This window comes from Aristolochia californica, unplaced genomic scaffold, assembly GCF_029961685.1.
Source record: "Aristolochia californica isolate CCGP_79_NKW_82.1479 unplaced genomic scaffold, dmAriCali1.0.hap1 SCAF_9, whole genome shotgun sequence".
Classification (NCBI taxonomy): domain Eukaryota; kingdom Viridiplantae; phylum Streptophyta; class Magnoliopsida; order Piperales; family Aristolochiaceae; genus Aristolochia; species Aristolochia californica.
Genome location: NW_027182290.1, coordinates 29,435,271 through 29,447,843, shown reverse-complemented (window position 1 = coordinate 29,447,843; position 12,573 = coordinate 29,435,271). Strand labels below are relative to the sequence as shown.

Below are 12,573 nucleotides of genomic sequence, written 5' to 3'. Positions count from 1 at the left end.
GAAGAAAGTTGTTATCTCATATCTTTAGTCTAGTGATCAAGTTTGTGATATGTTTATTGAAGTTTTGGGTAAATATAAATTTGGGGCATTTTGTAACAAGCTGGGGCTTCTAGACATCTATGTTGCAGTTTAAGGGGGAGTGGTAGAAAATAGTATAAGGGGCAATTTTATCCTTTTATATGATCTGTATTTTCTAGTGAGGGTACTATCTATCTAACTCAGCATGTTTAGATGTCTTTATGGTCAAATTTTCATGTAATTTAGAGGTGTGGATAGAGAGTTACAAGCAGTCAAGTGTATGAAGGGCATATTAGCCATTTACACTCAACTCTCACTTAAGTGTATAAAAGAGATATGGGGATCGATTTCTGATCCCTAACGAGAGACCTCTTTTACTCTCCTTTCCAGCAACTTCTTCTCTTTTTCCCTTTCGTTTCTCAATCTTCTCTAGTTCATTTCACAGACTTCATCTAGAAGAGATTTAAGTGCTCATAAGTCATATGTGCAAACATTTTGCTACTTGGAGTGATCTATCATGTGCATTTAAAAGGCGAGGCACGGATCAGGTTTGGCTAGGTTTTTTAAAACCTGAGCCCACGTTGTAAATCCGACTTGCAAATCGATTGAAAGGTTTGGAAATCCAATCAATCCCCACTATGTCTGCATCCTTGGCCCAACCTCCTCAACTGTAGCTTGCTTAGCTAGTCTTCAACTACAAATTTGTGATTAGCAATGTCCAATGGTAAGCAACAGACTCGGCTAAATTGAGTTTTAAATGGCCAGAAAGTAGCATAAGTGAACAGGCTGACGATGTGACACAGCTTTAGGGGTGCAATTTTATTCTTGCCAAAGGAGTTGAATACACGACAATCTGCAACTCCCCCACTTCAGTTATCAGACTACAATTCATGGAAATCTTTCCATGGTTCCGTTCTGCCAACTAACAAGACGAAACCAAGCGTTGCACTCACTACAGATTATACTCGAGGACACTAACATTTTCTTAGTTGCTTAAACTTATTCTTCCCACTGGCCCGACCATCCATCCTTTTAAGCTTCAGGAGGACCTGCAAAACATGCGTAGAAAGATTTATCAATTTAATGATGAAGTTAATCAGACATGGGTCAAGCGAAAGGGTTATAAATGATATACATGGCCCGAAATTGGCAGCACATTTTGCTGGAAGCAGCATGGCCATGGTTCGATCAACTCCTGACATGGGTGGACCGTTCAGAATGGAGCAGAGGCAAGGCTGTCCTAGAGCTTTGACGACGGCGCAACAGGCCTCACTTGGAGGCAAAGGGCTGAAAGGAGCTACGGCTTGCCTGCATGGTAAGAGCTGCATTATGGCAGAGTAATATGAGTCTGGACAAGCTTGGCTCAGGCCTGGATTCTGTGCCTCACCCAGGGTGACTAAAAATATCAGCCACATTGCCTTTTGGAGTAGGGCAGTCATTTTATTCGTCTTTGGAATTTGTCTTGACTTGCTTCTCTCTGCATGGAAGCATCAATTTGAGGGTTTTTATAGTGAAGAGTTCACACCTTTGAGCATTTCTATCAACCAGCTCTGAAGAAATCATGCTGGTTCTCCTGTTAAGCCTGATTTGTTCTTGGAGAATCTGCATGGAAGACGTTGGACTTGGATCTGTAACCGTCTTGCAGCTTTCCAACTGCATGATTATTTACTCTTGACGCCATTCACATTGCTCCACAGCTGAAGTCAGGCCATCAATGATCCATCGAAGCCTGGTTCAGCTCAAATAATGCAGGGTCTCGCTAGCTGTTCATATCTATCAAATCTTGGTTACACCGTTTATCTGACTACTGATCAACTGATTTTCCTTCAGTCAAGCTATTCACAAGTTCTCCAGGCATGGCATTGAGGTCCCGACATGGTCTTTTCTGTACTTTCCACCATTTGTAAGGTTCAATAAATACCAAGAGATACTCCATAACATGCCAAAGCCGAAAAAGTTGAAATAATGTGATCTTCCCAGACCATTTGGCTAAATTATACGATTTTTTCAGTACCAATTAGAATTTTTTAATTGCTTGGAATTAGGGGGAAATATCTAGTATCAAAAGAATCCCTTGTCTCCAAGTGAAAGAGAATCAGGATTTCTAATCTTACACCCTCAACTATCGTTCTTTCCTTTGAGATTGACAACAGAAAGTTCTTGCTCAACAAATTCCCCTGCATAAATAAGTGGGTGCTTGTCTGCCATGGGTGAGTCTACAAAGTGCCCTAATGGCTTTAGCACAACCTCTGAAGCAATGTGAGCGAACAGCTTGTATTGGCATCAGAAAAGGAAAAAGTAAGAAATCAGCCAAAGAAAAATTTGTTATCAATTCATGAAGCGAGAAAGCTAATCTCTTCCACAAACCATTGAAGAAACCCTGCACAAGCTCGGGTTTTGCTCCTTTTGCTAATTTTATAGCTTAAGTTGTCATACTTGTACCTCGTGCGTACCAGCTATACATTCTCCACCAGTAAGCCATTCTAGCTGCAAAAGAGCAGTATAATGTTACAACTATGATATAACAAACATACAATACCTTTAGTTTCATGTGACTATGTTATGTAACTCAATAATTTGAAGATTAGATTGTCTGAAATGCAAAAATTCATGTGACTTTGAAAGATGGGGTTGTGAATGTTCAGTATCCACCAATGGACGTTCACAATGGTGCATTTCAGCATCACAAGTGATTTACATTTCAGAAAATGCCAACCCTATAATATATTACCTCTCAGGCAGCAAATCACAACTAACTGCCTTTCTTGCTTAAGGTAAAACACAGCCTCAAATTCATTTCTGAAACTGACCTCTTTTCCAGTCTGTATCAGTAAGCAACTGAAGGGCACCTTGACTCCTTTTCCATTTCTCAATCAAATATTGAGCCCAGGAAATCTGCTCCTCCCATGGATGGTCAAGAAGTTGAGATCAAAATGATATCCAGCAAAGAGATTGCCCTCACTCCCAAATCATTGGAGATCACTCCCAGTAGGAGCAAGCAGATTATGACCCTAGAATATAATATATGTAATATTTCTGGCAAAATTAGATTGCAGAGAAGAATGATGAAAAATCTGACCGGCATGCACTACTAATGTTTCCAAGACAATACAGGCCTTTTGTTCTTTCCCCTACGATTGATATTGACACAGAAATAAATTTAAAACGTTATGAAGAAAAACAAAAAAAACACATGCACGAAGACATCCCTCTTTTCTGAATCAAAATTATGAGATTAGTTAAAATGCAGAAGCCAAATTATGAGATTATGTTAAAATGCAGAAGCCAAATTATGCTGGCTTGGAGAGATATCCTTCAACTCAGTTATATTATCTGAAACCTCTCAATTGGCTCTGAAACTATTTACATGAAAGAACACAAGAAGCTGCCATATTCTTTACAAATCACATAGTGACGCACTCTTTGTATCCCATTAATCAATGATATCATATGAAACCTCCAAATTTGGTTTCTATATCCATTTGCTTCCCCAGCATCTTTTCACAATTCATTAGTCTTCCTACTTATGGAAAAGCTTTATGGAGGGCAGCAATAAATGATCTCCCTTAGAATTAGTAGTTGAAAAGAAAAAAAATAACCTTTGACAGAACATCAAGCTCACTTGGAGGGATAATAGAGAAATCTTACATGAAATGCCTCCTTTTCCCAGCTCAGCCATAAGGAGATTTTAGCAACTGATTACTAATTTCAGAAAAAAGGGAACCTACCACTAGATCTCTTTTTTTCTAAAATGATGATTAGAAATGCACGCACCCCCTTACCCTTGGGGAGATTTGAGCCAAAGGCCCACACCAGTATGATCTCTTTGGAAACTCCCCTCAACTGGTTGGCTCAATCTCAATTTTTTTACTTCTCTTTCGTTAACCAGGTCTAGCCAGAATTGGTTTCTTTTTTGAGATAGCAATGGGTCAATCCTCCAGGTATTCTCTGGTCCAGCAGGAGTCTCTGGCTCCAATGAAACAGCGATGAAAGCCCTATACACTCAGAATTTCAAAGACCCATTGCTGATAGAAGGGGATTTAGCCACAGTCATTGGCTGGATAAGCAAACATTTGCTCGGTGCCCTCCTCTCTATCATTGTACTCCAGCATGTATTTAAGTTTTGCATGAAACAAAAGCACATCACTATTCTAAAAAAAAAAAGATCCAAATTATAAAATTCACTGTCTTGTGAAATTAATCAAGGCAAGACAATGCCATTTTTTTCACTAATTGGATTTAGAAGGTTAGAAGTGTGGGAGAATCTGTTGGATGGACTTGGAAAACAAGGAAGTTGTTTCCTATACAACTTACAAAAATTTGAAATTTTCCTCTACTGTTAGTTAGATTCTAATTTCTAGAGGTTGTTTATTGACTTTATGTAGAATTAGTTTCCTAGAATTATGGCCTTTGTACTCTATATATTCTGTAGTTCTCCCATCAGCTAATAAGAAGGAAAAATATCTCTTTATATGGTATCAGAGCTCTAGGCTTCTTCTTTTTCTTTCTTCTAGTTACTGGGAATTTTTTCTGCACAGCCTTCATTGCTGGTTGCAGAATATTTCTTGGCGCCTTCATTGCTTTTAATTCCTGACATTTTATTGTCTTCAAACACTTCAATCACTACTCAGAAAAAATTCACAATGTCTTTTACATCTGAAACCCTTACTCCTGCCAACACTGAGTCAAATCAACTTGTCCAGATTTTACAAGATGGCTATAAAAACCTACAGCCATGATACCGCCTAAGTGGAAGAAATTATCTGGTATGGACCCAGTGGGTAAGGGCGTGTGTGAAGGGTAAGGGCAAACTCAGCCACTTGATTGGACCCATGCCAAGTGAAGATGATCCAAAGTTCAAGGTTTGGGACGTAGAATGCTCAATTATGTCATGGCTTTGGAATTTGATGCAACCGAAGATAAGTGGAACCTGCATGTTTTTGGCAACTGCCAAAGACATATGGGACACTGTGAGGCAGACCTACTCCAAAGTTTAAGGATGCAGCCTTGGTTTATGAGACAAAAACCAAGTATCACTCGATAAAACATGGTACAAAGTCTGTTACCGAATACAATAACAATTAGAAAATTTAATGGATTGAATTAGATTACTATTAAAACATGAAGATGAAGTGGAGTGATGCTGCTGCTATGATGTTAAAATTTATGGAAAGCAAAAAACTTATGAGTTCTTAGCTGGACTCAATATAGAGTTTGACAAATTCGAGTGCAAGTGCTTGAAAAGGAAACCTTATCTTCTTTGAATGAGGAATTTTCTCTCATATGCTGAAGAGGGAAGGCAGGCCGTAATGTTGGACACTCCGACTAATGAGGGTTCTGCCTTGGCTGTGGTTAAGCCATCATCTCCAAAAAAATTCTATGGCTTGAACTCAGACAAGGAGCACGAAGGAGAGGTAAACAGGACACCAATCAATAAGGAAGACCTTTCGTGCAGCTACTGCAAGAAACCAAGGCATAACAGGGAGATGCACGGGAAATTGAAGGGAAAACCACCATTCAGCAGAAACAACAACACCCAACAGCAGGATGCTCCACAAGGCAGTCGAGCAAATATTCCCCTTGTTGATGATAAACCTAGCCAAGACTCAACAAGCAGAAACACAGATTGATACACTAAATAAGGAGGAAATTGAGAAACTTCAGAGCCTCTTCACTTCACTTGACAAACTGGTTGGCTCATGTTCATTGGCATACTCAGGTAAGTATCCCTTATCTCAACCCTTTAGTGCCTTAAAGAACTGTAAATTGCATGAGACCGAGATAATAGACTCAGGTGCCATAGATCCCATGTCCTGGAAACCAAAAAATCCGAAATGCTGATGGAACCCTTGCATCCGTGGAAGGAAAAGGAACTATAAATTTTACACCTCTTGCTTTCAAAACTGTTCTTCATGTGCCCAAACTTTCTGTCAATCTTTTATGTAAACATCAAATTAAAGTGACATCTTTTCCAAATCCTTGTGTTTTTCAGAAACTAGTCACAGGGAGGACAATTGGCCTTGCTAAAGAGAAGGAAGAACTCTACTTTATAGATATTAGTGGTGGCAAGGATAATGATGTTTATCTTTATTTCTCAAAAAAATTCTCACCAAATAAACCCCAAATTTGGCTGGACACTTTCCTGTAGGGAATCCTTTTTTCTCTATTTAAAGACTATATTTCCTGTTTTATTTCATAATTTGGATGATAAATCTTTTCATTGTGAAACATGTCAATTTGCCAAACATCATCGTGCCTCATTTCTATATTGATAATGAATCTTTATAGCATTTTTCTTTGATTCAAACTGATGTGTTGGGGGCTACTAGGATTCCAAATATTATTGGAGCTTGCTGGTTTATTTCCTTCATTGATGATTGTACTTGTGTTACTTGGCTGTTTCTCATGAAAAACAAATCTGATGTCAGTTTTGTATTCCCTACACAGTGACATAAAATCAGTTTGGTGTTCAAATTAAAATAATCAAGTCAGACAATGGAACAGAATATTTCAACAAGATTCTTTCACTATTTTTCCAAAGGGAAGGGATAATACACTTCTTCATGTACTGATACTCCACAACAAAACAGGGTTGCTGAACGAAAAATTCACCATCCTCTTGAAACTACTCAAGCCTTTATTCGAGAAACAAGTGACTAAATCCTATTTGGGGGAAGCTGTATTGACTGCAGCTCATCTCATAAACCGTCTAGCTTCAAGAGTATTGGGCAATAAAACCCCAGCAAGTGCCCTTTATCAATTCTATCCTGAATGCAATAAATCTACCCAATTACCACCAAGAATATTTGGTTGTCTCTTATATTCACATTCATGCACAAAACTGTCGTAAATTGGATCTTACAGCCCTTAAATGTATCTTCCTTGGTTATTCCTCAACCCAAAAAGGGTATAAATTCTACCATCCCAGTTCAAAAAAATTCTTTATCTCTAAAGATGTCAGTTTTGCTGAAAACAAGTCTTTTTTGGGTGCAACTTATCTTTCAGGGGAGCATTCAATGAAAAATAAGTTTAATTTCAGCTCCTAAAATACTTACTTCTGCTGATTCTCTTTTTCCAGCAGAAAAATCCTTGTCTTCCGCTGAAACAGGAAAAACTTCTGATAAGAAAACCGGTAGTGATAGTACTATCTTGCCACTACAAGTGTATTCAAGAAAGAAAAAGTCTGAACCTGAACCAATGCAAGCCCAAGAAGCTGATCTTGTATCAGGTACAGAAATTCTTCTCAATCTAAAAATAACTCACATAAAAATCCTCTTGCTTAACAACCTGAGCCTATGGACCTTGATATACCAATTGGCCTAAGAAAAGAAAGGCGAAAAATGCACTCAACAACCCATAGCAAACTTTATCTCCTTTGATAGATTCTCACCACTGCATAAAGCATTTCTCACAGATTTTCACGCCATTAAAATTCCACAATCAGTCCAAGAGGCACGCACTTAGGGATGAGAAATGGAAAAAAGCTATGAGTGAGGAAATGAGAGCCCTAGAAAAAAAATGAGACATAGGATTTAGTTGAGTTGCCAAAAGGGAAGAAACTGGAAGGGTGTAAATGGGTGTTCACATTGAGGTATAGAGTTGATGGAACCTTGGAGAGATATAAAGCTAGGCTTGTAGCCAAAGGCTACACTCAGACATATGGAATAGATTATTAGATGACATTTGCCCCAATTGAAAAAATGAACATTATTACAGTACTATTATCTTTTGGCTGCTAACCTTGGATAGTCCTTACAGGCTACAGAAATTTTATGTTAAGAATGTATTTTTACATGGTGATTTGGAGAGAGAAGTCTACAAGGGAGCACCTCTAGGTTTAACTAAAAACTTTAGAAATGACAGTGAGAGCATGTTGACGAAAGCCATATTTGGGTTAAAGCAGTCCCTTAGAGCATGGTTTGGTAAATTTACCAGTGTAATAAAGAAAATGAAGTTCAAATAGAGCATGATAGGAAATTTGTAAAGTTACAATATTGATAGTTTTTGTTGATAGCATTATTGTAACTTGAAATGACTTTGAAAACAAACTCTAAGAAGCATTTGGCCAAGGAATTTGAAATAAAAGAATTGAGAAAGTGAAATATTTCTTGGCAATTGAAGTGGCATACTCTAGAAATGCTATTTCCCAACAGAAATATATACTTGACCTCCTTAAGGACATAGATATGCTCGGCTGCAAGCCCTCATAAACTCATATTGCACAGAATCACAAACTAAGAGAAGTTGTAGACAATGTGATGGTAGACATGGGGAGATATCAACGGTTAATAGGGAAACTCATTTACTTGTCCCACACAAGACCCGACATTGCCTATGCTATGAGCGTAGTCAGCTAGTTCATGCACTCTCCAAAGGATTCCCACTTGGAAGTTGTTCACTGAATCTTACAGTCCTTGAAATCTACTCCTAGGAAAGGTGTCCTCTTCAGGAATAATAGGGATCTAAGTATAGACGCCTACATTGATGCTGATTGGGCTGGATCGTAGTAGACTACAAGTCAACATCTGATTATTGTACCTTCTTAGGAGGAAAGTTGGTGACATGGAGAAGCAAAGAACAAACTGTGGTGCGCTGAAGCAAAACTCCAAGCTATGACACATGGAATTTGTGAACTCTTGTGGCTAAAGATTATATTGGAAGACTTAGGAGTCAAGTGGGTAGGAAGCATGAGGTTGTACTGCGACAACAAATCAGCGATTTAAGATAGCTCATAATCCAGTACAACACGATCACACAAAACACGAGGAAGTAGATCAACACTTCATCAAGGAGATCTTGGATAGTGGCTAAATTTGTACTCCTTATGTCTCGACCAATGGGCAACTCGGGGTATCCTTAGCAAAGGACTATTAAATCACTCATTTCAACATATTATAAGCAAGCTGGGAATGGACAACATCTATTCACCAGCTTGAGGGGGAGTGTTGGAGGACCTATTGGTGACTTGGCAAGCAAGGAAGTTGTTTCCCATACAACCTACAAAAAATTGATTTTTTCTTCTAATGTTAATTAGATTTCTAGAGGTTGTTCCTAATTTTATGTAGAATTGGTTTCCCAGAATTATAGACTTTGTACTTATATATTCTGTAGTTCTCCCATCAGTTAATAAGAAGGAGAAATATCTCTTAGTAATAAGTAATATAAGAAAACTATTACAGCTAATGTTGATAGCCATTATGCAAGCGCGCAAAACATATGAATTTTTTATAATGAACAATTAATTTTTTTAATATCTGGTAGATCTTTCCTAATACCCTCCTTCGTAATGCCTCAGTAGAGAAAAGATTGGAAAGAAAAAGGACAAAGAAGAAGAAAGAAAGACAGAATTCACCATGCTCCAATCAGAAAGTATGCAGGCACAGCTGAATTACCAGTTTCATAACAGATGGAAGGAATCCTTTGGCAAGTTAAAGCTAATTGCATCCATTTCAGTAACAGCCTGTCGAAATTAAGAATGAAAAGAACGAAAACCTCAAAATGTGCCAGTGGTACGAACTCAACCATGTCAGTAAAATTGGTAGGGAAAAAAAAAATCTAAAACAGAAGGGCTTCACCTCAATTGCAGAAATCATTTTGTGGCCCCAGGAATCCATATTTGCTTTCCATTCAGGAAATCCTTCTGGAACCACAGGTTCAGCATTCAATTCCTACATGATGTTCAGAGCATACTCAAGAGATAAGAAACAAAAAGGTAAAATAGCATTAAGCCAGAAGCAGATCTTCCTTTTAGTGGTTGAGATGCAAGGCACGAACGAAACCTCGAATCATATATTAGATGGTCGTGGCTCCACTCTTCACATTTATCTTCACTTCGGATCTGGTCCCATTGGTGATGATCGTTGAAATTCTTTGGCATTTTTTTTATTTTCTGTTGCATCTCTTCATCTACTAGACTGTGAGGAACGTCAATTCCTTCGGGAGTGAATTACAATATTCAAATACAGACCATCTTTTGTGCTGTAGTAGCCCATGGCGCGAGGACGCGATAGCTGACTATCTTTATCAATTGGCCGGCCCAACTGTTGACTGGTCCATGGCTTAAGCAGGATCTTTCAAAAAAACTGGACGTCCCTGCAGGCTGCAGCTCAATCTGAAATTTCTTTTTGTTTGAACATAATAAGCCTTTTTAGGCCGGCAAGACTACACCATTTGTTCTCCCTGTATCTATTGTCGTCTCTCAATTTGTTTTGGGAATTTTACTAAAATATCTATTTAAAATAAATTATTTTCAAAAACACCAACGTCATCAAAATATTTTTAAAATTATCTAACTTTGACCAGTTATGGTATTTATCTCGTAGTGGTAGTTTCTTTCTTTTGTGGAATCAAAGGCTGTTACTGATCGCTTTCTCTTCTTCCCCTTCCCCTTCCCTTAAAATACAACGTTAAGTCTTCGAAATTGGGATTAGGGACCGACCAGGCGACCATCTCTTCTCTTCCCGCTGGAGACACCATGCCGGATCACTCCACTTACGCCATGTTCTTCTTCCTCTGGCTCGTCTCTACTCTACTTCTCCGGATCATTTTCTCAAAAACTCGCACGGCCATCCGGCTCCCCCCAGGGCCAAGAGCTCTTCCCATCGTCGGCCATCTCCACCTACTCGCCCCCATCCCCCATCAAGCCCTCCACAAGCTTTCCACCCGGTATGGTCCCTTAATGCACATCCGTCTCGGCTCCGTCTCCTCCATCGTCTCCTCTTCCGCAGAGACAGCCAAAGAATTTCTCAAAACCCAGGAGCTCCATTTTTCCTCCCGCCCCTCGTCGGCGGTCGTCAGATATCTCACTTACGGCTCCGCCGATTTCTCTTTCGCTCCCTACGGCCCTTACTGGAAATTCATGAAGAAGCTTTGCATGTCAGAGCTCCTGGGAGGTCGAACCCTTGATCAGTTACTGCCGGTGAGGCGTGAAGAGTTGAAACAGTTAGTTACAACATTAGCACTTAAAGCACAACTGGGAAAACCGGTGGACATGGGCGGGGGGCTACTGAAACTCACTAACAACGTGATTTCGAGGATGACGATGAGCAAGAGGTGCACTGAAACGGAAGGGGAGGCTGACGACGTCAGGAAGCTGGTAGAGGAAGTGGCAGAGCTTACAGGGAAGTTCAACTTGGCAGATTATATCAGTTTCTGCAAGAATCTGGATTTGCAGGGCTTGGAAAAGAGATACAAAGACTTGCATTTGAGGTTTGACAGAATGATGGAGACGATTATAAAAGAAAAAGAAGAGGCCAACAAGATGAAGAAAGGCGATGCGGGTTTGAAGGATCTTCTCGATATTTTACTCGAGATATCTGAAGATGACAAGGCTGATATGAAAATCACTCGAGAAAACATCAAAGCATTTATTCTGGTAAGAGATAAGGATACGCTTTCTCAAATTCTTTTCCTTTTTTTATTTTTCTTAATCTACGACATGCAATTGTAGTCTTCGAAATCAACAGATAATAAACCTCCGTAGCCCAGAAACATCCATATTATTGCCGTAGTTGAACTCGCAGCTCGTTCCGTCATTAAATTTGCTACCATTTTGGACGGCTAAAATCCAAACACAGTCCCGCTTACTGACGTCAATTCAGTGTGTGCACTCACAGATCTCTAAGATCGAATTCAGTTCATCTGGGGTTCTCGTTTCAAACAAACTTCTTTACTCTATGCAGGATATCTTCGTGGCAGGAACCGACACCTCCGCCATCACAATGGAATGGGCATTAGCAGAACTAATTAACCATCCTGACATCCTCAGAAAAACAAGAGAAGAAATTGATTCAGTCGTGGGAAAAGCTAGGCTGGTAGATGAATCTGACATCACAAATCTCCCTTACCTCCAGGCAATTGTGAAGGAGACACTGCGATTGCATCCCACAGGGCCTTTAATCTTAAGAGAATCGACCAAGGACTGCAGTATCCTTGGCTACGACATCCCAGCCAACACTCGACTCTTCGTCAACGTATGGGCCATCGGAAGAGACCCCAACCACTGGGAAAACCCTCTAAATTTTCGTCCTGAGAGATTCATGCCTACTCTTGATGATAGCAGTCGCAGCCCGGTGGAAGTAAGGGGACAACATTTCCATCTCTTGCCATTTGGAAGTGGAAGAAGGGGTTGCCCTGGAACGAGCCTGGCTCTGCAAGTTATACAAACAACATTGGCAGCACTGATTCAGTGCTTCGAGTGGAAGTTTGGCAATGGTGAAGCAAATGCTAAGGTTGATATGACGGAAGCCGCAGGATTGACACTTCCTAGATCAGAGCAATTGTTGTGTACTCCCGTTCTTCGTTTGAACTCGTTACCTTCCATGGATTAGCGAGGAAATTGGCGTTTAGCTACGGTGGACTCTATTTACTTATTTCGGCTTCTTGCACCCTGTACCAGTCAAATACCAGTAACTATTTGTTTAATGCTGCTCCACGTCTAAACTGTAAGGCACTTCAATGGGAACTTTCACTCTCCTATCATTGGGTAGGGGTGCCTCCTACATTCCCTCCAAAATCATGCAACAAGGGAGCAGGAGCTATAAAACATTTTTCTTC

The 12,573-nt window shown here is 39.7% G+C and overlaps 2 protein-coding genes across 7 annotated transcripts; one reads left to right on the top strand and one right to left on the bottom strand.

Annotated features, from left to right (window-relative positions):
• Window positions 1–765: 765 nt before the first annotated feature.
• On the bottom strand, window positions 766–9,984 carry LOC137942129 (uncharacterized). 6 transcript variants are annotated; one of them, XM_068787818.1, is made up of 7 exons: window positions 9,798–9,984; window positions 9,594–9,686; window positions 9,411–9,478; window positions 2,829–3,029; window positions 2,386–2,505; window positions 1,154–2,289; window positions 766–1,067 (listed from the first exon to the last, which is right to left on the bottom strand). In XM_068787818.1, exons 6-7 carry the CDS (start codon window positions 1,455–1,457, stop codon window positions 1,051–1,053), a joined length of 321 nt encoding a protein of 106 aa, XP_068643919.1. In that variant the 5' UTR covers window positions 1,458–2,289; window positions 2,386–2,505; window positions 2,829–3,029; window positions 9,411–9,478; window positions 9,594–9,686; window positions 9,798–9,984; the 3' UTR covers window positions 766–1,050. The 6 variants fall into 6 exon arrangements, with proteins under 6 accessions (XP_068643919.1, XP_068643921.1, XP_068643916.1 ...); XM_068787820.1 differs by having other exon boundaries at window positions 1,154–1,903; XM_068787815.1 differs by having other exon boundaries at window positions 1,154–2,505.
• Window positions 9,985–10,492: 508 nt separating this feature from the next.
• On the top strand, window positions 10,493–12,347 carry LOC137942068 (cytochrome P450 93A3-like). Its single transcript, XM_068787743.1, has 2 exons — window positions 10,493–11,392; window positions 11,700–12,347. Exons 1-2 carry the CDS (start codon window positions 10,493–10,495, stop codon window positions 12,345–12,347), a joined length of 1,548 nt encoding a protein of 515 aa, XP_068643844.1.
• The last annotated feature ends 226 nt before the right edge of the window (window positions 12,348–12,573 follow it).

Coding starts and splice junctions, on each gene's coding strand:
- LOC137942129 (XM_068787815.1), bottom strand. CDS start 1,457: ATGACTGCCCTACTCCAAAAGGCAATGTGGCTGATATTTTTAGTCACC.
- LOC137942068 (XM_068787743.1), top strand. CDS start 10,493: ATGCCGGATCACTCCACTTACGCCATGTTCTTCTTCCTCTGGCTCGTC. Junction 11,393..11,699: donor ACATCAAAGCATTTATTCTG/GTAAGAGATAAG, acceptor TACTCTATGCAG/GATATCTTCGTGGCAGGAAC.